Source organism: Podarcis cretensis (genome assembly GCF_951804945.1).
Source record: "Podarcis cretensis genome assembly, chromosome: 10".
In the NCBI taxonomy this organism is placed as follows: Eukaryota; Metazoa; Chordata; class Lepidosauria; order Squamata; family Lacertidae; genus Podarcis; species Podarcis cretensis.
Genome location: NC_137179.1, coordinates 38,955,624 through 38,979,766, shown reverse-complemented (window position 1 = coordinate 38,979,766; position 24,143 = coordinate 38,955,624). Strand labels below are relative to the sequence as shown.

The following is a 24,143-nucleotide window of genomic DNA, read 5'->3' as shown; positions in this document are numbered from 1 at the left end:
TCGAAAGCGCCTCTAGACCCTCCGAAGTGGGTCAGCTGGGAAAGGAAGCGAAGCTATGAGCCTTTTTACCCCGGATACCTAGGATGCGGAGGCTCCACGCAACCTCTCCTGCGCGCTTCGCAGTGAGCCAGTAGGTTTACTCCAGAGGAAGCGGGTCGAGGATTGCAGCCATTTGTTTCCCCAGGCAAGGAAACGCCTCTCCGCTCTCGGAGCCAAACGGTCAGCGAGGAGTGCAGCCTAGTGGCCGCTAGTCCCCCTTCCGGAGCCCCGCCTCGCCCGCCAGGTGCAGGCGACGTTAATCCGCGTTTATTTGTTCACGAAAACATCCCTCCCTCCTTCTGGCTCGCTGGTTTCCTCAATTCGTTCACTGAGGAGGCGGAGCAGGCCGCTGCTGCTAGGCGACGCCCTCAAACACTGCTCGCCCTCAGCCGGAAGAACCCGGATCTTCTTAACTGGAGCGAGAGCCGAGTCAAAACTCCCGCGGGACTACAACCCCCATCATGCCCCAGCCGAAGACCACAAGTCCCGGCATGCCTTGGGGTGAACAGACCGAAAGGGAACAGCCGCGGTGTGGCGCGCGCTGAGGCTGACTCCCCACTGAACAAGGGGCAAGCGCGCTTTCCCGAATGAGCGTGCCTGCGTGCTTGTTCACGGCATGCCGCGGCCTTCAGCAGGGAAAAGATACCGCCGAAGGAATCTTATGCTAAAGGGCGGGAGCCACGGAGAGGACTACATATCCCAGGCTGCTCCGCGCCGTCCAAGAGGCAGAAGTCGGCGGAGTATCCGCCGCTTGGAATGCCGGGGGAGGGAGTCGGGCTTCCCAGCATCCTTTGCCGAGCTCCGTGGGTGACAGGGAGAAGTTTCCGCGCGTGCGCACTTTCGGGAGGGAGGCTCCGATCGCTCGCCCCGGGTTCGGTTTTCCCAGGGAGGTGCGGCTGAAGCACCAGCGGAGCGAGACATGGCGGAGAGCGTGTGCATTGCAGGCGGACCCAGGTACAGGATCGCGCGCAGCTAAGAGCTGCGGGGAGAGTCTCGGGCCGCGGTTCTGAGAGAAGAAAGCGGCTGGCTCTTTGGCCCCCACGCGACGGGGACGGGAGAGGGACGGAGGGGAAGAGGCGGGGGTGCCTGGCTCTGCCCGGTGCGACTCTCGAGGAGAGCGCTGCAGCTTCCATGCCAGGTACAGGATTCAACCCGATGTAGGAATGAATCGCCTTTGCTTTTGGAATTGCGCGCTGGACCTCGCGTGCAATTCAGCAGCTCGCGGTCTCCCTTAAGGTGGGAGATGTGCTGCTAAGATATGGTCGTCCGAAGGAAAGGCTTGCAGTGTATAGCGTGCGTGTTCACACGTGACGCTTGTAAAGACCCCCAAGTTAAGTCGTGGATTTCTTCGTGCATATGGGGGGCGGGGCAGAGAGGAAAGTGCTCTCTGTGTAGAAAATAGTGGCTGCAACGAAATAGTTGCACATGCCCCATGGGAAAACCTAAGTGTTTCCCAACTTCTTAGTGCACCGTAGGCCCAGCACAATCCCGTGCATCTTTACTCGGAAGCAAGTGTTTGTGCATTCCATAGGATCTACTCCGGAAGTAAGCGAGTTTAGGATTGCACCCTGAAGCCGCAGCGAAGTTAAATGGCCGCACATTAGTTCCAACTGAGTGATACGATTGGTTACACTGTGCTTAAGCGCTACTTTCTCTTACTTTCTCTGTACGTATTTATACTGTGGCGATTCCAGTTACTATGTAACAAGTTATGAGCAAACCTTCCAAATAACGTGTGGCGTTTTTCATTATGATGCTGATTTCATCAGGTAGATAGTAGCAATGCAGAGTAAAGTGACTGCTGTTACGTTTTGTTGATACAGTATTCTACATGCTATAACATTTGTTAAGGAATGCTTTGGAGATCAGGCTGCAACAAAACTCATTTTGGAACAGGAAGAGGGTAGAGGAAATATATACCCGAGCACACACACAGTAATTATATATAAACTTGGGTATCACTTTCGTTCTGCATAGATAATTTATTAGCAGGTGGCGCTGTGGGTTAAAGCCTCAGCGCCTAGGACTTGCCGATCGAAAGGTCGGCGGTTCGAATCCCTGCGGCGGGGTGCGCTCCCGCTGCTCGGTCCCAGCGCCTGCCAACCTAGCAGTTCGAAAGCACCTCCGGGTGCAAGTAGATAAATAGGGACCGCTTACCAGCGGGAAGGTAAACGGCATTTCCGTGTGCGGCTCTGGCTCGCCAGAGCAGCGATGTCACGCTGGCCACGTGACCCGGAAGTGTCTCCGGACAGCGCTGGCCCCTGGCCTCTTAAGTGAGATGGGCGCACAACCCCAGAGTCTGTCAAGACTGGCCCGTATGGGCAGGGATACCTTTACCTTTACCTTTAATGTTTGTTGGTGACTGTATCTATACTGTATCTATTCACAATTTACAGACTATGAGCTGGGCGGGGGCGGCGGAGCTTGAAACTTTAAGGCAAAATGTGGTTCTGACTGCTTATCCCCATCTGCAATGTTGCTTTGTTTTATTTGACCTCTTATCATAAGCAGCCTTGAGCAGCTTGAGTAAAGAACAGTCCAGTAATTGGGATGCTCAACAATACTGAACCAAAGGCATTCTAATTGTCTTCTTTCATTATTCATGTCTCCTTTTTTGTTAGCATAAGCCTGACAAGGAATAATCTGTTACATGTGAATATTCTTAATATTATCAGTTGTCACTTCCCAGACTCTCTTTAAGAACCAATAAAAAGATCATAGCTCTCTTATAAGTGTATTATTGCTTTTTTATGCTCGGAGAGAAGCTTGCATACCTTACAAACAAACATTTTAAAGCAATTAGTGCAATGTAGAATGCCAAATGGTCGGTGCAAAAGTAGTAATTGACTCTACTCCAGTTCGACAAAGATGCTTTTAATATACCGTATAACTGGATGTGGTGATTCAAGCCCCAGTCCAATAGCTATTCTGTCTACTCTGTGTGAGCCCAAAGACTTCTAATTGTCCTGTGGGACTTCTAAATTTTTCTCTTCCAAACAATGGATTTCCACACCATGTCACAAACTCCTTTTGAAGATTTTTGAGAAGGGTTGTAGTGCAGTGCTTTGCATGCAGAAGGTTTGATTGGGAATGCCCCATGCCTGAAATCCTTGAAAGGAGTTGTCAGTAGTGCACTGTAGACAGTACTGAGCAAGATGGACCCAATGGACTGACTCAGTATGAGGTCACTTCCTGTGTTGCTTGTTTGAATTTTAAAAATGAAAGCACCATAGAATTGTACAGTTGGAAGAGAACCTGAGGGTCATCTAGTCCAACCCCTGCAATGCAGGAATCTCAACTAAAGCATCCATGGCAAATGGCCATCCAGTCTCTTCTTAAAAACCTCCAAGGAAGGAGAGCTCCCAAGGGAGCCTGTTCCACTGTTGAACAGCTGTAACTGTCAGAAAGTTCTTCCTGATATTTAGTTGGAATCTTCTTTCTTGTAACTTGAAGCCATTGGTTCAGTTCCTATCCTCTGGAGCAGGAGAAAACAAGTTTGCCAGCAGTTCAAACTCATACTGTAAATGTTTCTAGGTGTGTGATCCTCTGGATTTGGGTAACTATGTGCAACCAGGTGTGGAGAATGGATTCATATTACAATTCCGCACTTCATCTTCCTATATTTGTCAGATTACCATCAGAAAGGTCAGCATTCTACATCTTCCAGTTTTTTGCCTTTATGCAAAGTATAAACTTAAAGCAATCCTGTCAAAAAGCAACAATCAAAAATAAGAACCAGCAGCAGAAATTATACAGTTGAAACCTTCTAATATAAAACATGTTTTGTTTCCATATAAAAAGATACCAGGAAGGTACTCCATAGTCCAAGCACTACGGCCAAGAAGGCTTTGTCTCTCATGCTTGTTCACATAACCACCCAAGATGTTGGCATAAAGAACAGCAGCTCTGGGACAGACCCTTCTTGAGGTAGCAAGGTTCAAGATTGTTTAGCAGTGATGGCCAAAATTGGCCCTCCAGCTGTTTTGGGACTACAATTCCCATCATCCCTGACCACTGGTCCTGTTAGCTCGAGATGATGGGAGTTGTAGTCCCAAAACTACTGAAGGGCCGAGTTGTTGCTTTGAAAGGAGCCTAGAAACAAAGTAATCAGTGAAACTGAAACAAGGTTGGAGTTCTGTGCTTCAGTTGTTGGGCTGCAGGCAAAAGTCTGACTACCACATTTTGAAGAAATCAACTTTTCACCATTCACATTTTAACACGGCAAGTGCACAATAGGCTTCTTCCTCAAAACAGTTTGTAGTACACATCTTTCTGTTCACAGTGAGTGAATTCAGGAAGATTTACATCCCTGAGTTGCCCTATATTATCTATTCAATGTCTTAGTTATACTATCTATTTTTGTGCAACAATATCTCCAGACACTTCTGTTCTCCCATAGGGCATTGGTGCTCAGCATTGTCATTTGAAATGTAATCCATGGTTCATGAGCTGTCCGAGTGAATCTACAGAGGGATGAGCCAGACCCATGACTCATTTTTCCGAACACATTTTATTTCTCATAGCCAATATCCCTTCCATTTGGGGAGATCCTTACCTTGGATGTTAGAAAGAACTGAAGCACGGCCGTCTCTGTAATGTCCAAAGGGCCAGTCCAGGCCTGGCAAGTCTCTTTCCAATCTTCTCAACATGCTGTGTTTGAAACACCTGTTGGGCTACATGCAAGATCTGCAGACACTACAAAGAAAAATTCCAGCTGATGTTTTAACAAGCAACTCTTTAAGTGATCATACGTCTTCAATTAGTTTTGTGCACTGGTGATCAAACCCTTTACTGAAGGAGAGACTCCCAAAAATTCCTTCACCTTTGCAGGCAGGCAAACAATATTTTCAGTAGCAAACATTCTCCTTGAGGCCTAAAAAAAGGGCAAGACTAGTGGTATAATTCCAGTTGCCTGCTCTTGCATAATCCCTCTTCATTTCAGACGAATTGTGAAATCATTTGTAGTTGAGTTAGCAAGATGGGAAGATGCTGAAGATGTAAACAAAAGATTCCCTTGCTCCCTTGACTCATGGGAAATCCTGTCTGTTCCAGGTTCTCTACAGTAGGCTAAAGGTAAATTCACTGGGAAATATGACATTCTGTGTCTCTAGAGACCTTTCCTGTGGGCGTGCATGTACATGCACATGCCTAGGGATGAAGTATTACCTTGTCAGCTACTTATTTATTTCATATAATTTATATACCGCTTAATCATAGAAAAGAACTCAAAGTGCTTTCCAAAAAAGGTGCAACAATGATATTTTCACTAAAAAAAATACAGTCATACCTCGGGATAAATACGCTTCAGGTTGAGCGCATTCGGGTTGCGCTCCACGGCGACCAGGAAGTAACGGAGCGCGTTACTTCGAGGCTTCACTGCTCGCGCATGCGCAGATGGTCAAAATGACTTCACGTGCATGTGCGGAAGCGGCTAAACGCAGCACGCGCAGACGCACTGTCGCGTCTTACGTTATGTTCAGGATGTGAACCGGGCTCCAGAACGGATCCCGTTTGTATCCCAAGGTACCACTGTATACAGCAATAGTTTTAAACATGCAAAAAGTGAAAACAAAAACAGGCTGAAACAAATTAAAACTTGCACCAGCTTTCTAAACATCTGGGTAGGCTTGTCTGAACAAGAATGTTTCTAGCAGGTGCCAATAAGAATACAGTGAAGGTACTTGATTGATACTAATAGTCATATGGGTCATAGGAAGGCTCAGTTGCCTGCCCAGTCTTTTGGGCAGCAATGGGGAACCTGTGGTCTTCCCAATGTTGTTGGACTCTGAACTCGCACCATTCTATCCAGCATGTCCAACGATCTGGGGTTATAGGAGCTATAGGCCATCAACATTAGGAGGCCTACAGGTTCCCCATCCCTGCTGTAGTGAGAACTTGGTCCATGATGGCAGATCAAAAGGTAGTCTTCTCAAGAGCAGTCTGTGTAGCTTCTCTAGTTGAGGATGCCAAATGGTTTTCTCTCGTGGTTAAAGTGTGGAACTAGGACCTTGAGGGACCTGGGTTAAAATGCCCACTCAGCCATGAAGCTCATCTTGGGACAATCATTGCTTCTCAGTCTAACCTACCTCACAGGGTTGTTGCTGGGATTAAATCAGGAGAACCACGTATACCAACTTTAAGAAGATTTTTTGTTTTGTTTTAAAAAAGCTAACAATGGGGAGAATCTAGCTGCATCTAGCTCTTTAGAAATGATCCATTTTCAATGTAGATTTTGACTCCTATATATGCCTGTTAGTTTGTATTAGAAACCTGCCCATTTCCCATTGGGTGCCTATATCCTAGCGACATCTTCCCTGACATAAAAATTGCATCCCTTCTGTGTGCATTATGGCAGGCAGGTCTCCATTTAACTGCTCTTTAAATTGCACTAGGAAGAAAAGAAGACAGAGTTCTCTTTGTTGGTTTTTATCTTTTCTTTTTCTCCTCTGTAGTGTTTTTCTGGAGATCTTAAATGACAGCTTGTGAACTTTCTGATGTTTGGTTGTTTTTATTTTCTAATTCCCAGAGTGTGAGATGCATTCACTGTCTTCTGATTTCTCACCTATGCATCACACCAAATGTGTGTGTGTGTGTGAGAGAGAGAGAACCTACTAAGCATGTTTTAATTCTCTGCTGTAGAATGTTAGGGATGTATGTTTTCTGGAAAATGTTGGCATAGAAAACATTCCTAAGTAAATTGAAGCAATTTTCACAGAAAAATTTATAATGCCTTAGAGAACAATCTAGTATAACATGTTAGTTTTACTTATACTGAGTCAATTAAGTTAAAAATGGTTGCTGCCAAGCTTGCCGAATACTGTACATGCAATTGGCATGATTAGTAATGAACTCAAAAAATGGACAGATTTCCATGGGAAAGCAAAGCACTAGAAAATTCCCACCCCACATCCCAATTTTTAATTCCATGGCATAAATGTGTACTGTACTGGAAATGAATACTGTACTTCACCTGAAGTTCTGAAGGACACAAATATGCAAGATTCAAGTAGGTAGCCATGTTGGTCTGACGCAGTCAAAAGAAATAATAATAATAAAAAAATTGTCCAGTAGCACCTTAGAGACCAACTACGTTAATTGGTCTCTAAGGTGCTACTGGACAATTTTTAAAATATCTTTACAAATATGCAAGCAGAACATTGCACAAATGGAGAGACACTCATATTCATATTGGTGCTTTAGATTGCTCTGTGCAAATATATGCATCTGGCTGTGATCAGTGAGGTGAATGGCAAAGAGCTCTTGCACAGAGATCTTTATGAATGCTGTGTATTTTTGACTCTGCGCCCCCCCCCAAAAAAAAAAGATGCACAAAGAAAATGTGAACTTTATGCAAAATTAAAGCAGTATAGGTATATTGCTCACTTTTGTAAAACTTGACCTGTTTCTCCTAGTCAGACATAAATTGAATTTTCTCTGGGTGAAGCATGGGCTAAACCTCTGAGTTTATGATCCCTCTTCTGAGCATTCTTCACACACTTTCAAGACTGACTTTAAAGCTTCTGTGAGCAGAAGAGGAAGGCAAGCAATGTTTAGCAACTTCCGCTGCCCCTTGCAGCCCCTTGGAGACTCCCCCAATCCTCTGGAGCAGATTTAGGGGACGTAGGGAGGGGGAATTGCCAAAAAGTCCTCCCCACTCCACCTAAATGTTTAACTGTATATCTGGGACGTGTACATTGTAACATGCTACAATAATATACCAGTTCTGATATATTAGAGGCCAAGTTTGTTAAACAGGTACTGTATCTTCAAATTGTTACTAGTTACTGTTTATTAATGTATAAATTGCTTATATGCCAAGTTGGATTCTAAGCTATTTACATCTATAAAATCAATTATAAAATAGATATAAACTAATGGGGTTCCCTTTGCCAGTTGGAAAGCCCTATTTATGCATTGAAACAGAAGATGCTTTTGGAAGTAATTTAAAGAGTGGTTTCCTAAATTATTTCCTGTATGTATGATTATTTGTATACTATCCTGTTTATTACACCTTGCAGTATTTTAAAATATATATTTTGTCAGCTTTCAACTATCTGGGTGTGAGGGCTTTGTAATTTTATGGAGAAATCACAGTTCTTTTAGCAAAATGTTAACTATCTTGCTAATAATAATTATTATTATTCTCTGTTTATCTAATAAAGATCCATAAAAATCCAGTGCTGATCACAGTGACTTCAAAACAGATTTTTAAAGAAGAGAATGCTTAAATGAAGAGATACTGTGCTTGAAACGTGAGTCAAAGATTTTATTAAAGATGTTCAGCAGACGCTGGTCATCAGGTTCATACTGCTTTAAATTATTACACGCACACCCCAAATAAAATCTAGGTAGTTGTTTCCTTCTAATATAAAGAGCAAAACTGAATATATATTTTTAGCAGCAAGCATTCTTTGTGATATTTTGGGGCATGTCTCTTTGTTCCTGAGATCAGAATGTGAACCCCAGGTTGTTAATAGAAGCCAGTATCTGCAACTAATTCCTGTATTGTTTTTTTTATAATGTGGCTGATCTCACTGATGGGGGTGGGAAATGACCTGAAACCCTGACAAGGAACAACTAGTGAAAGAATAGTTTGAATTTTCCATAAATTTGCTTTTGGAGACCAGCACTGTATGGTGGTTAAGAGACAGAGTTGTGAAACTATAGTGCTGTGAGCTAGGAGTAATTATTTACTGCTGGGATACTTCAGTTGGTGGAGCATGAGACTCTTAATCCCAGGATTGTGGGTTCAAGTCCCGTGTTGGGGAAAAGATTCCTGCATTGCAGGGGATTGGACTAGATGACCCTCAGGGTCCCTTCCAACTCTACAATTCTCTACTTCTATGATTCCTATAAACTCAATCTAGCAGCTCAGTCTTAAGTATGTATTCTCATAAGGAATCATCATTTGTGTTCAGTAGGGCTGACTCCCAGGTATGGGACTGCAGACTAAAATCTTATCCCCTCGCCATCTAAAACAGGGGTGAACACTACTACCCTGACTCCTCTTGTTATCTCAGGATTCAGGTTTGTAGGTTTCTCCTTTGCACCATTCATATGACCGCACTGGCAAAATACCAGTAGGTGAGAACACTGAAATATATGGCTTGGATTTAAACACTCTGGAGGGCACCAGGTTGGCAAACACTGTGCTAGTTAAATCAGCCATTTTGATTTGCAAATGCCGATTTCTACAGAAAAAAAGATTGTTAAGACATGTTTGAATCTGATCCACAGCTATAATTTTTGAGAGCTCCGGAGAAGATGGCTTATGTTAACCTAAAGGAAATTGCACTAATAGTTGGAGTGGTGGCAGCTTGCTATTGGAACAGCCTGTTTTGTGGCTTTGTTTTTGACGATGTTTCAGCCATTTTGGACAACAAAGATTTGCATCCTTCTACTCCTTTAAAAAATCTCTTCCTGAATGACTTCTGGGGGACTCCTATGTCTGAGGTAACTGATTATCATCCTGTAGAAATATTGACAGCATTTTTGAAATGTCTTGCTGAGCCGAAACATTGGCCACATTAGGACAATCATATATTGGCTTAAACTGGTTTTTGATTGAGGTGGGTTTTTTTTGCCTGTGTCTGCATCCCCTTCCCTCCCATTTTGCAAGCTTCAATTAGGTCAGGAAATCTCTAACCATGATTTCCCATTCCACCCATACTGGGAAAGTAGGGTTACCAGACTTGAAACGAACCAGAACGTTTCACAGTTTGAACTAGTTTGAGATCTGGGCTTGTTCAGAAACCAGTAACTCAACCTTCCCAGATTGGGAAATGGTGATTTGTTAGAAATTTCTTGGTTTAGATGTTACTCCTGCAAAAGGAGGAGTGAAGGGGCTTTCTTCAAAAGCTGTCTGCGGACAAACGCTGGCTCCCTCGGCCTATAGAGTGAGATGAGCGCACAACCCCAGAGTCGTCCGTGACAGGACTTAATGGTCAGGGGCACCTTTACCTTTATTAAGCTGATGTATAATTATCTGAAGTAGGCCAGTGGCTCGCAACACCCAAACTTTAAAGTTTTTAATGAGATTTTTTTTTAATCTGAAAAATTAGTATTATACCTTCCATAAGCTTTATTTTGTAATGTATATGTTCATAGTCTTGATCATGGGTAGACAAACTAAGGCTTGGGGGCTGGATCTGATCCAATCGCCTTCTAAATCTGGCCCAAGGATGGTACAGGAATCAGCATGTTTTTACATGAGTAGAATGTGTCCTTTTATTTAAAATGCATCTCTGGGTTATTTGTGGGGCCTGCCTGGTGTTTTTACATGTGGAGAATGTGTGCTTTTATTTAAAATGCATCTCTGGGTTATTTGTGGGGCATAGGAATTCGTTCATCATTTTCCCCAAAAAATATAGTCCACCCCCCCTCCAAGGTCTGAGGGACAGTGGACCAGCCCACGGCTGGAAAAGGTTGCTGATCCCTGGACACAAAGGAATACAGGGACATTGAACATAATTCAAGCTGTAGTACCAAGAGAAGAGCAATATTTCTTTCTCTATGTCCAATTCATGACTTCATGAGCTGGTACAAATGTTGCCAAAATAACAGCACCCTTAAAAAAAAGATGAGAGGTATTGGCAGAGCCAGGTAACCATGAGGTTTGCAGGAGCACCAAAAATGTCTGTTAAAAAAACAAGTAAGGACTCAATGGCTATGGATTGCTGTCTGATTGGGTTGAGTACAGGGTTGTAGAGCAAGTGGGAAGTGGAATGGAATGGGGCCACTAAGAGGAAGAGGAACAAAGATATAACAAGGTACAGACAGAGAAGGGAAAGAGTGGCTAGAACCCCGAACAGAAGCCCTCCAATCTGCAGCAGTTTGTTCTAGGGTTCTGCTTGTATGATCTAGACACCGAGCCCCATCTGCAAAACTGCAAGGTTTGCAGTAAACAAATAATCAAAGGACATAAGCTCACAGGGGAGTTGGGACAGGTTCTTTTTATATGCTACTGGGGTGAACAGGCAGAATTGGGGTGAATGCATCCAAAGCTCAGAAAGACATCAGGGAACCTCCCAAGCTTCCATCAAGTCTTCTCCACAAGCCAGCAAACTTGGGAGAGCAGTGGGAAGTTCTCACATTGTGCTGAGCTTTATTAATGTAGAGTATGAGGCTTTCTTATGAATTCTGTACAATGCCCAGCAATCTCAGGGGCAAGGATTTGTGTGTGCAGTCAAACAGAATCCGTTCTGGAAGTCCGTTCGTCTTCTGAAACGTTTGAAAACCAAAGCGCAGCTTCTGATTGGCTGCAGGAAGCTTCTGCAGCCAATTGGAAGCAGCGGAAGCCCCATCGGACGTTCGGCTTTCCAAAAGAACGTTCGGAAACCAGAACTTCTGGGTTTGTGGTGTTTGGGAACCAGAATGTTCATCTCCCAAAGGATTCAGGAGCCGAGGTACGACTGTATTGCTCAAGGTAGGGTTTTTTGCTGCTAGTGACCATATTTGTGAAGCCTGCATCTGAGCAATATCTTTCTGAATGTTGGGAGGTTTTCTTTTATGGTGTCTGCCTTCTTGGGAAGACTCAACTATTTGCAATGTGTCTTGCTTTTAGGCTTCTGATTTTATGCTCTAGTTGAGCTATTTTACCACAAAGATGGATATATTCCCCCCCCCCCCAGTTCGATCTACATGTGGGTCTGTGTGTTTTTGTTTTTTAGGAGCGAAGTCACAAGTCATACAGGCCGCTCACTGTGCTCACGTTCCGTTTGAACTACCTGTTCAGCGAGTTAAATGCTGTCTCTTACCACTTCCTGAACGTCATCTTCCATGCAGCTGTTTGTATCGTCTTCCTCAAGGTCTGTAAGCTTTTCTTGGACAACAGGAGCAGTTTGGTTGCTTCCTTACTCTTTGCAGTGCATCCAATACACACTGAAGCGGTAAGTAAGCCTGAAAAGGCTCTGTTGAGTTCTTGTTAAAGAATAGTTCTCTTAACAACAAATGACAAACCATCAGCAATGACAGTCTTCTATCTATCTTGGGAAGGAGAATAGGAACATAGAAAGCGGCCTTGTATTGAGTCAGACCTAAATCAGACCGTGGTGTGTTGAATTTGTCAACTTTCAAATTCCAACAATCTCAAGAAGTTGGTTTGGCACTGTAAAAAAAAATTCCAAGAGTACAACAGGAACATTTTTTTGTCATCTTCTCTGTGGTAGGTTTCAATGACAGGCATTGAAGTAAGCTGTCACTTGTCTTTAAAATGAGCTTACCTTGTTGGCTGTGGGAATTGTATCAGGGTTAACTACAAAGAGAATTCTGCTAGCTACATAGTTCATTTGCATTTGCATGAACAAATCCTTTGGATGATGGCCTAGATTAATATGTTAATTTTCTCTCTCTGTTTCTTTCCATCCCTGTTAGGGCATGGGCTGAAGCTCAGTGGTATAGCTCATCCTTTGCATTCAAAACATCCCAGATTCAACCCCTGATTTCTCTAGACTGGCGAAGGTCCCCTCTCTGTAATCCTGGGGAATCATGGCCAATGTTGACTATACAGTGGTACCTCTGGTTGTGTATACTTAGAAGTATTTTTCCGGGTTTTGCTGCATGCGCAGAAGCGCTCTACCGTGCGCATGGACAGAACAGGCACCTCCAGTTGCGAATTCCTCGGGATCCGACCGGAGCTCCGGAATGGATTCCGTGCACAACTGGAGGTACCACTGTACTGAGCTATAGGGTCTGACTTCATATTAGGCAGTTTCCTTTCTTCCTGTTGCAATGTTCAGTTTGGGCAGTTTCATAAGCCTGACTGCTCCTTGAGCCCCTTTTCAAAAGATACACTTTGTCTGTGAGTGCCATCAATATCTTAGCTTTTGCATCATGCCCTCCAGATGTTGTGAACTCCAGCTCCCATCATCCCCAACCAGCAAGTCCAGTGCTCAGGGATGCTGGGTGTTGAATTCTGGTCGGCTTTTCATTGTCTGGTTTAGTGCTTCAAAGGCAGCAAGCAGCACTTTGAACTAGACCAGGAAACAAACCAATGCAAAGGTTATTACGTGCTCCCATCACTTGGTTCCTGCAGGCAGCTGCCTTCTGCACCAATTGAAGCTTCTGAATTTAGCCAGATAAATCAGTGTAGAGCAGTGCTTCTCAAGCTATCTGATCTGGGGGACTGGCAATCCCCACCCCACCCGCCATATGCCAGGGGCCTGTACCATACAGTGGTACCTCGGGTTAAGAACTTAATTCATTCCGGAGGTCCATTCTGAACCTGAAACTGTTCTTAACTTGAAGCACCACTTTAGCTAATGGGGCCTTCCACTGCCGCCGCTCTGCCAGAGCACGATTTCTGTTCTCATCCTGAAGCAAAGTTCTTAACCCGAGGTACTATTTCTGGGTTAGCGGAGTCTGTAACCTGAAGCATATGTAACCCGAGGTACCACCGTATTTGGTCCATGAGGCATCCTGCCCAAGCTGAGCTGTGATGTTGTTGTTGTTATTATTTATTGAATTTATATACTGCCCTATACCTGGGAGTCTCAGGGCAGTTCACAGATGGGGTAATAGAGTCGCTGAGGATGAGCAGCCAGTGACTTACAGACCAGCACCAGCCTGTGTACCATCAGTTTGAGTGGGACTCAAGTAGAAGTTTAACCGTGGATTTGAAATGCAAGTTCTAAACATGGCTGATCAGTTGTAGAAATAAACAACATTGAAGGTTTATAACAGTCAAACTCCAAGCACTCAACTCCTGGGAGATGGTTCTGCTAACTGAATATGTTCTATATTCTTCTGTGGTGCTTTTATAAGCTACTAAAAGCCTCAAAAAATGAACAGTACATTTATTATGTCAAAGGCTAGTCTTCCCAACCTGGTGCCCACCAGATATTTTGGGCAACAACTTTATTCTGCACCAACCAGCGTGACCAGTGTTTGGGAATGGTGGGGGTCTTGTAAACCTTGGAGGGCGCCCTGGGAAAGGCTGAGCCCTCTGGAAATTGGTGCATGCATGTCTTTTTGAGCAAGCACTTGTGCATGTTGCAAATGGTGAGACTATAAATGCATCCGCTGAAAATGTCATTGGTTCGGCATGCTCAGTGGCGTAGTGTGGGTTGTCAGCACCCGGGGCAAGGCAAATAATTTGCGCCCCCCTAACCCTGGATTTGCGCCCCCTAACCCTATCCCTAACCCCCAGATGTTGCGCCCGGTGCGGCCGGCCCCCCTGCACCCCCCACGCTACGCCACTGGGCATGCTTTCTCACAACGTTTTGTACATAAATAACAGAGCAATCCTAATTAGGATTTGAGTACTTCCATTTATCAGCCACATGAGGGCACAATAATGCTATACTTGACATCGTCCGTCACCAAAGTAGTGGAAGCTCATTCCACTTGTCTTTGCTTTTTTATTTAGTTTACTTTTAGTACAGGTGCCCCTAAGGATTGCATTTATCCTGTAGTCTTTGTTCATCACTTGCATAGCTGCTTTTATCTTCTGTCTTTACATCCTAATTTTGTTTACCTAATGATCACTCTTTCCTCTTCTGTTTAGGTAACTGGTGTAGTGGGCAGAGCAGAGCTTCTCTCCTCCATCTTTTTCCTAGCTGCTTTTTTGTCATATACCAGGTCCAGAGGTCCAGAAAACACGATTGGTAAATACCTGCTTTGGGTCATGTAGTTTTATTCACAGACACAATGACCTTTAAGGGTGTAGCCCGCAAAAGAAAGCTATCAAAACTGCCCTTTGTGTTGGTCTCTGGTGCTCCTTTTTCTTATGGAAAAGGTGGAGTACTAATAGTGCAATCCTAGTAGTAGTAGTTCTTACTACGAGTGGTATACCAGTAGTAGTACACTACCGGTAAGAATTGGTGAGTGTGAGTAAGAGGCACTCTTCTTAAATCAATGCATTCTGATTGTTTTTACTCCTCATACAAACCCTGTTTGGCCTCAAGCATCATTAGGAACATAGGAAGCTTCCATTGGTTATCCATTGGAACATAGGAGTCAGACCATTGGTCCAACCAGTTCAGCATTGCTTATGCTGCCTGGAAGTGGCTTTTCATGGTTTTAGATGGGAGTCTCTCTCAACTCTGCCTGGAGATACTGCAGGTGGGAAAGGAGCTGCTAGGATGGATTCTTTTCATCTGAATGTGCTTGTTAAAATGCCAGTTTTTAGGTTCATTTTTAAAGGAACATATAGCCCTACTTGCCACCTCTAAAAACTTCAAAAACAGGCAGCGTATACAAGGATTGCTTTCTAAGTCTGTGTCAGTAGGTGAGAATGCTACATTATTGTTAGCTTTCGGTACAGGTAATACCTTGGTTCTCAAATGCCTTGGTACTCAAACAACTTGGAACCCAAACACTGCAAACCCAGAAGTAAGTGTTCCGGTTTGCGAACCTTTTTCGGGAGCTGAGCGTGCTCCCTTTGGAGTGTTACGCTGAGGTCTGTCTGTTTTTGCTATTTATTTTGCATTTTTGCTTTTGCGGCTCTTTTTGTTTTCTTTTTGTAACTGTGTGGAACCCAGTTCAGCTATTTATTGATTGATTGATTGTGTGACTGCAGTACATTGTTTATTGTTTTCATTTTATGGATCAATGGTCTCGTCAGAAAGTAAAATTCATGTTAAATTGCCCATTTAGGGGTTGTTTTTAAAAGTCTGAAACAGATTAATCCATTTTGCATTACTTTCTATGGGAAAGCATGACTTGGTTTTGGAACGCTTTGGTTTTGGAACAGATTTCCAGAACGGATTAAGTTTGAGAACCAAGGTACCACTGTACTAGCAGTAGGAATGTGCTTTGCTTAACCCAGTATGATTGGCTTGTCCACCTCATTTAGTCTACAAAAGGATAAGGAAATTGATGATAGCTCCCAATTCATAAAGTATTGCTAGTCATGCTCTCAGCAATTACAAATGACCTTTTTCTTTCCCTAGATTTTTTGCCAGCTAACCGTTTGTCTCTTTTGCATTGCAGTGTGGACTCCTATTGCAGTGACTGTGTTTCTGGTGGCTGTGGCAACATTATGTAAGGAACAAGGAATAACAGTGGTGGGAATCTGTTGTGTCTATGAAGTATTTATAGCTCAAGGGGTAAGGAACTCGTGCAATCTCATTCTAAGCCTGTGGTTAACCCAAGAATTGTGCACATTTCTAATTTTGTGATAATACGCCATGCTCATGTGACCACTTATTTTATTTTGTCATGCTTGGGTGGGTGGCTTGCACCCCTCAAAAGGTTTGTGGCAGCATAGAACTAAAAATCACCTCAAGATAATCTAGTCAGTCTTGATGTGCCAGAACAGACGGACTGAAAACATTCCAGGCTGGTTGACTCACAAGGTACAGTGCCACTGTTGGAAAAATTTAAAAGGGGTTCCTAGACTGCAGGTTACCCTCCCAGAAACCAAAAATAAAAAGGATGCAGGCTTCAAGTGAAAAAATTGGCCTTTATTGAAATACAAATGTGCATAGGGACATCCTCAAAAATGAGGAGGCTGTAAAAGAACCACATCCAAAGAAATGGGCTTTTATACATTTCCAGTTTATACACATGATTTCTATTCACAAATCAAACCAAGCAAGCTTAATAAATGCAACCCATCATCCTGAACCAATAAAAATATTTTGGCTCCTCAGATCAGCCATCATCATAATATCATGTGATTACATATAACCGCTTTTCAGTGTCTTTCTTTATTAAGATTTTGATTAATTTTCCTAGTCATTAAATGTCTCTCAGGATCCTCTTTCACCTGTCTTCAAAGCAATTCAAGATTAATCACCATCTAGAGATGTTTTGAAAGCATCCCTCCCATTTAGCCAGTTGAACAGAACTTCCTTAGCATCATTCCACCCTATTACAAAATCCTGGCTTTTCTGAGAAGGGCGGAGCAACTGGGGAGGAGAGCGCAGACTCTTTCATATTTCTAGAGATCCACTTCTGAGCCAATAGGGGAGCAAGTAATCAAATAATCGTCCTTCGTAAATGTATGCTGCTTACAGTATAAAAGCTGGGGGGGGGGGGAGGGAGCATGCAAGCACCCAACAAAATATCAATAGAAATGTTTTCAATTTAAAACAGGCTGACTTTTTAATTTGGTGAACTTTAAGACTTTTTAATCAAGGTTTAGAAGTTATAATTGTGGTGGTTAAGAATTAGACAGATAAGTTTCCTCCCCAAACAAACACCCAGTCCTTAAAATTAACTTGGAAAACATGCTCTCCTCACATTCCTTGAGTCCACCTCATTCTCTTCTTTACTGAAAAGGTCCTCTGAAGTTGTTCATAATGTGTGTATATATAATATCTGCATTCTTAGATATTTTGCAAGTTTTGGTAATAAACATTGCGGGGCAGGGGACTGTCACAAATTGGATTTTGGGTTGTGTGTTTTTCTTCCTACTCCTGGGCAGGACTATAGGTTGGCCATCCATGATACATAGAGATAGATAGATAGATAGATAGATAGATAGATAGATAGATAGATAGATAGATGATAGATAGATAGATAGGCAGATGGATGGGTTAGTGGGTAGGCATCTTTCTCCCTTAAAGCAAAATAGTTAGGCCTTTATTTTCAGAAAGATCTTTTGTCTGAGATCCAACAAATGGGGAGGGGGAATCCTTAATGATTTGGTGATGACTAGGCGGTGCAGTCCACACCGCCACACCGCCAGGGCCAGACTGCTCATGAGGCACACTGAAGCAGCCGCTTTGGGTGGCAAAATATTGTGGCGCAGCACTCCCATGGGTGCCCTGCCACCATTGGGGTTGCAAGGTGGCGGGTTCCCTGGAGATCTCACCAGAAGCTGCCACAGCTGCACAATCTCAGTAAGTGAGGCGGGGGCTGCGAAATGGGATGGCTCATTCCTGTGTGCTGCACTGCCATGCCATGACTCCCCAGAGAAAGCAACCCAGCCTGGCAAACCTCCAAAGTACATGAAATCAGGGGCACTGCATGGCCCAGCGGCTATGGAGTCTTTGCAGAGGCTGCTTTGGCTGAATAGAGCCACCACAAAAGCTTCCAGCAGCTGGAATCCATAAAAAATACAGCAGCAGCAAACCATTAATGGCATCCATAGAGGCACTTCACTCTTGCAAGGCTCGTGGACAGTACTTATGGCTGTGCTTACTTTATGCTGCCTCTTGTTGCCTTTATGTGACTTTATTGCTTGCGCTTTTATTGTATGCTGTTTGGGGAACTTCAGAACTGAAAAGTGGTCTATCAATTTAACTAACCATAACTGTATTCATTGCTGGTGTTGGTTCATGGCAGTGAATGGCACTGAAAGGTTTACTTTGCTTGAAAACTAAGCTTTTTCTCTTCCCCCCTTTTTTTTTCAGTATACCTTGCCTATTCTTTGGGATACAGTGCTACAGATTCTCCGAGGCAAAGGCAGCATTCCTTACTGTATGCTCCAAATGCTGTTGAAGCTGATAGTTCTGATGTTCAGTACTCTGCTTCTTGTTGTGATCAGAGTCCAGGTCATTCAGTCGCAGTTGCCAGTGTTTACAAGGTAAAGAAAAAAGAAAAAGCACCCAGTATATCATTAAAAAAAAGAAAAAGCACCCAGTATATCATTAAGGGATGGGGTGGCACTGTGGGTTAAACCACAGAGCCTAGGACTTGCTGATCAGCAGGTCAGTGGTTCGAATCCGCACGCCGGGGTGAGCTCCCGTTGCTCGGTCCCTGCTCCTGCCAACCTAGCAGTTCGAAAGCACATCAAAGTGCAAGTAGATAAATAGGTACTGCTCCGGCGGGAAGGTAAATGGCATTTCCGTGTGCTGCTCTGTTCGCCAGAAGCGGCTTAGTCATGCTGGCCACATGACCCGGAAGCTGCACGCCGGACCCCTCAGCCAATAAAGCGAGATGAGCACCGCAACCCCAGAGTTGGTCACAACTGGACCTAATGGTCAGGGGTCCCTTTACCTTTATATCATTATGAAATATTACAACTTGGTGATGAGTAAGTTTCCACCAGATGTCCACTTGAATTTATTGCAGAGCTGATATTCTTTTATATCGTTAGATTTCTCTGAAAACTAAGATATGTCCCTAATTCATGTCCTTAAGAAGAAGATATGCAAAGCCTGCTGGTTCAGTCCAGCGGCCCATCTTGTCTGTCATCTTGTTCTCACCAAATGCCCACTAAATCACAATTTAGGGTTACACAATGAGCCTCGGCAAGTCTTGGCCTTGAACAGCCCCCCTCCTCTGGCAAAGCCACAAGGAAGCATATGAAAGGTTTTATGTACATTTTAGATTAACCACAGCTTTCCACGTTGGCTAATCTTTACTTGTTCTTGCTAACCATAGTTATGATATGAAGAGATCTTATTTTCACTGACCATAATGGAGATTAATAACCACAGTTTTGGGTTCAGGCAGCATGCCTGTTAACTGTGGTTAATCTAAAACTGAAGTGGGAGCTTCCAGTCTCATTTCAAATACACTAGGAGAGAGGGAAGGGAAGAAGTCTCTTGTGGCTCATCTATCTAACTCGAAGCCGTGGCCAGTTCTGTCATTGCAGATGGAATAAAACAACTTTTTTAATTAAAGGGAGCGTTTTCAGAATGCTAGCCATTCTTTTGGAAGTGACCTCATGGTAATACTTCAACCTTGATCTTGATGACTGGCTGCATGGCAGATGTGTGCTTCTGACAGAAGCACAGTTCTACACCGGTAGCTCATGCTATTGAGACAGAATGTATGAGGCAGATTGATTCTATTTTATAGTAGTTCAGGTGGATAAGAATGCAGCCGGACAACGACTAGGCTATCTCTTTTCTTCAGTGGTTTTTGTTCTAAGGTGAGGCTCCCGAAGGAGTTGCTGGGGGAACAGACAGGCCTCAACTTGACCTCTACTTGTGACTCATTATTAGGTCATTGCAAAGACTTGAAGGCAACGGGACTTACACACAGAGTGTTAGAAATCAGAAGGCACATGTAGCCTCCCCCTTGCAGGCCAGATGTACTCTTGCATGATTCACTTGTGGACTTCAGTACACTCTGAGGTTCTCCTTAATCCTTTCTGGTCGCTGAGCAGCAGTCAGAAAGAGTATACGCTGTCAGATTGACTTAACTGTTACGGCCCATGGCTTATATTTGTTAATCTTGGCAAAGCTTGAACAATTATGGAGTTGGAGGTTTCAAGATTTTTCTCCTCACTCCAACTTTTCTTATGGCAAATTACTAAGATTTAAGTTCAGAATCTGCTGTTCTTTGCAGTGTCTTGGGATCTCCTGTTACTCAGAACGGTTTAAAACGGAACCTTTGTTGTTGCTTTGAACTAGGTTTGATAACCCAGCTGCCGTCAGTCCATCTCCTGCAAGGCAGCTGACTTTCAACTACCTCCTTCCTGTGAACGCCTGGCTGCTTCTTAATCCCTCAGAATTGTGTTGTGATTGGACGATGGGCACCATACCTTTGGTAGAATCTCTTCTAGACATCAGAAATGTTGCCACCATAGCCTTCTTCTGCTTTTTGGGAACATTGCTCATCTTCAGTCTCCGCTATGCTGGAGATTCTTCCAAGACTGTGTTGATGGTAAGTGATGTCTCACTGTGATTTAGAACTGAAATGGAAGAATGGTCCATGACCAGAATTCACAGGAGAAAATCAACTTGGCTATTCTTTCAGACAACCCTTCTCCTGCTCCAGTCTCCTGGTGCCTGTCTCCATCCTGCCACTGTACCTGAAAATATCCATATTCAGATTATAATGGAAACTTTTTTGCAGGTTTCTTCATGAATCTGATTCTGAGAAGCTCTTTAAGTCTAACACTAGACGCATCAAAGGGCCCTGAGTGCCAGAAAATGAAGATGCATTAGTGTTGATAGAATGATTCCTTAAAGTGCTGCTTAAACTGGTTAACAGGGAAATCCATTTCCTTCCTTTTAGAGCCTTTGGGTATGAGCTGTGTTCATACACCTTTTAGGGGCCATGCACCAGGGACTTGCACTGCCAGATTCCATTGCTTCATATTAATTGATCCTTGCTACATATGTGCTCATTCACCTTCACTACTTTGCTTCCTTCGTTAGACCATTTTGCGTTCATTCACTGACATGTGGGTCCTTTTGGACCTGGAAAAGGGTAGAATGGACTTAACATGTGGTCCGCTGACGAACGCGAGGGCCAGGAACGTAACCCCTAAATTAACTCTCTTTTATATATTTGTTACCACCACCTAGTAGGTCCTAACATGGCTTTCTATTATTTAGCATGACAACATACCAAGCTGAGTTAGATCAGTGCTCCTAAGAATGTTTTAAAGGTAAAGGGACCCCTGACCATTAGGTCCAATTGTGACCAACTCTGGGGCTGTGGCGCTCATCTCGCTTTATTGGCCGAGGGTACAGCTTCCAGGTCATGTAGCCAGCATGACTAAGCCACTTCTGGCGAACCAGAGCAGCGCACAGAAACACTGTTTACCTTCCAGCTGGAGCCATACCTATTTATCTACTTGCACTTTGACATGCTTTTGAACCATCAAATTGGTACATTGTATAGCTATAGTTTAAGGTTGCATGGTATGTAGTGTTTGCCAATAGTTTGCCCCATTTTTCAGTGTATCTCTAACTTTGCACTGTCTGTTTGCAGTGTACTTTCGTGACTGCCGATTTCCCCCTCTACTCTTATCGCCCCTTGTAATGTATCCCTCCCCTCCCCTCGGTAATGTGTTCACGCAATGTGGGCCGTGTTGGCAGCAAAGTTTTTTTGTCAGGTTACGACGACATCATGCCAGTAGCACCAGGAACAGTGTGAACATTAGGACAGGATGATTTTTTTTCTCTCTCCCCCACACGCTCATTCTAGGGATAAATCAAAATTTGTGAACAGCAACGATGCTGGCAGCTGCTCTATTACTTGTTAACAGCCATCCCTGCTACAGAAATGGTGTGAGAATTCAAACAAAATTCAATATAGGAGCAGTCCCCAGGGCGATTCAGGACTCTTGAGTAGGCATGTCTTGCAATCTGGATCAGCTGAAGCCATAACAAGATTTTTCTTCTGTTCATTTTACAGCTCACTTGTTCTACAGATTTGATAAAGTGTGCTGTTGGTCATGGTTTCGGTAGAACTGAAGGCATGCCGTTTGCACTTCAAAATTATTGTTATTTTATTATGAATGTCAGAGTGCCAAAGAAGAAAGGTGGTGGTAAAGAAATGTAGTGAATAATACATTATATGAATATATGCACAATTTGCAATTCTAGCTAGCGTTTGTGTGTCTTTTTTTCTTTTGCTTTTTTTAGGCACTTTGTTTAATAGTGTTGCCATTCATCCCAGCCTCCAACCTTTTTTTTCCTGTTGGCTTCGTAGTAGCAGAGCGAGTGTTGTATGTTCCCAGCATGGGATTCTGCATGCTAGTAGCCCATGGGTGGAAAAAGCTCTCAAGCAACAGGTAGGTTAAAAGTTACGGCTTGCGGGTGAGAATGGGGTTCACGAGGCAATTTAATGTTGTGGCGTTGCATGCATGGCAGCTGTCTCTGTGGCTCAAGCTCTTAACTCGCTTTACCATCTTTTTCCATTAACATGATTAGCAAAGTCATGGGTTAATGTGCCCTTATGTGTCATTCCATTTGGCCAGGAGGCCATTTTTGTGGATATCCCGTGACAAATGTGACAACTGCGACTCTGTCCTTCAATATGAGGATAAAGCTCCAACAATAATTATTATCAATATTTAAGAATTTATAACCCACTCTTTCTAAAAATGCAGCTTGAACAAAATCAACACAGTACAAAATAATACCATTTTTAAACGTCTGATGAAAATCTCTCAGTTGTATGCAGTGTGCATAGCATGAAATTGCCTTGTTTAAAATGTAAAAATATTTTGAAAGTAGCTGTTTAGTAATTTGCAATGGACACCTATGTTTGCCTACCCACCATTGCATTCAGTGAGGCTTACTCACTGGAAAGTGTGCACAAGATTGCAACCTTAAAACACTCTTTTAGGCAGCAATCTTATACACACTTACCTGGAAGCATGTCCACGTGAACTCAGTGGCGCTGAGGATTGCCCTGTTAAATCAGTCTTATAAACAATTCTACAGAAGTTACTAGCCTGCAGAAAATGTTCACTAGCCTTGGGATTGATGGAGGAAAGACAGGCAGCTCCATCTCTTTTGCAGCAGCCCACTACATTTTTTTAAATGGTTGGCATGGAATGCTTCCCTGGCCATTCACTCTATTCCTCCTGTAATATGTTTGCCTACATGCAGTCACTTTGACTACCAGGCAAGTGCTTAAATGCAAGGCTGTATAAAATGGTAAATACCCTTCTGAAATAAAAAGTTACTCTGGAACTTACGCTGGAATGTACTGCAAAATATTTCAAAACGTTTAACCTCTTTTATGCCCACCACAGCAGTTCTTCCATAGTCCAGTAGTGAAGTTAACCCCATTATGTTATCTAATAAGTATTTGTTGAAAACAATCTTGAGTACATCCTACACACTGAGTAACTTTTTCCCCTTTTCTCTTTCCCTTGGTTCCCATAGCTATTATGTATTTGTGTTTGCTTCATATAATTTTCCACTAAATATGATAAAGGGATCTTTTTAAATATTTGATTGAGCACTTCTTATAATTGAAACATCATGTGGCTATTATAAAATGGTTGTGTTTTCAATTTGAAAACAGAACTCCTGCTTTTCCATAAGTTGGAACAAGGAAGGAAAAGCAGATTGGGGAGTCGTCTCCATTGTAGTTTAACTGTACAGCTTCATGAGGCATGATTTAAAATCCATACTTGTCTAAAAGAATAATTTCCTAAAATACATCTCACTAGCTGACATTATTGTTTAGGGATCACTAACCCATTGCCCACAGGCACCAGGTTGGTGGCCCTTGTGTATTAATGGCTGGCACTTCCTTTGTCCATAGAAGAGTTTTTCTAAATGGGGAAGAGGAGAGGTTTGAATATTGTGGGTGGGATGAGATTGAGAGAGGTTCCCTGTGGTAGAGAGGGAAAAAGAGAAGTGTGTGTGTGGTCTTTGTGGGAAGGAGGTGTGGCGTGTGAGAGAGGAAAAGGTGTAAATGGTAAGTGAGAAATGGTGTCTATGAGTGTGGTCTGTGAGAGACAGAGAGACATGTACGGGCAAGAGCAAGTGAGTGTGGTATGGTCACCTCGTATCAAT

The 24,143-nt window shown here is 43.4% G+C and overlaps 2 protein-coding genes across 5 annotated transcripts in view; one reads left to right on the top strand and one right to left on the bottom strand.

The window, feature by feature from the left end:
• The window catches only part of CEP290 (centrosomal protein 290), a 49,418-nt gene extending 49,061 nt beyond the window's left edge, over positions 1-357 (bottom strand). For 2 of the 4 annotated variants that reach the window (XM_079993434.1, XM_079993436.1), the window contains exon 1: positions 79-357. The gene's annotated coding sequence lies outside the window, so the exon portion shown is untranslated. Of the gene's footprint in view, positions 1-69 lie in introns of all 4 variants that reach the window. The other 2 variants (XM_079993435.1, XM_079993437.1) reach the window with 2 other exon arrangements.
• A 7,839-nt stretch (positions 358-8,196) lies between these two features.
• The window catches only part of TMTC3 (transmembrane O-mannosyltransferase targeting cadherins 3), a 28,265-nt gene continuing 12,318 nt past the window's right edge, over positions 8,197-24,143 (top strand). Inside the window, exons 1-8 of the mRNA XM_079993452.1 lie at positions 8,197-8,291; positions 9,277-9,492; positions 11,709-11,927; positions 14,543-14,642; positions 15,970-16,085; positions 18,339-18,511; positions 20,289-20,541; positions 22,254-22,402. Of these exons, the coding sequence (XP_079849578.1) occupies positions 9,304-9,492; positions 11,709-11,927; positions 14,543-14,642; positions 15,970-16,085; positions 18,339-18,511; positions 20,289-20,541; positions 22,254-22,402 (1,199 nt within the window). The 5' untranslated portion in view covers positions 8,197-8,291; positions 9,277-9,303. The remainder of the gene's footprint in view (positions 8,292-9,276; positions 9,493-11,708; positions 11,928-14,542; positions 14,643-15,969; positions 16,086-18,338; positions 18,512-20,288; positions 20,542-22,253; positions 22,403-24,143) is intronic.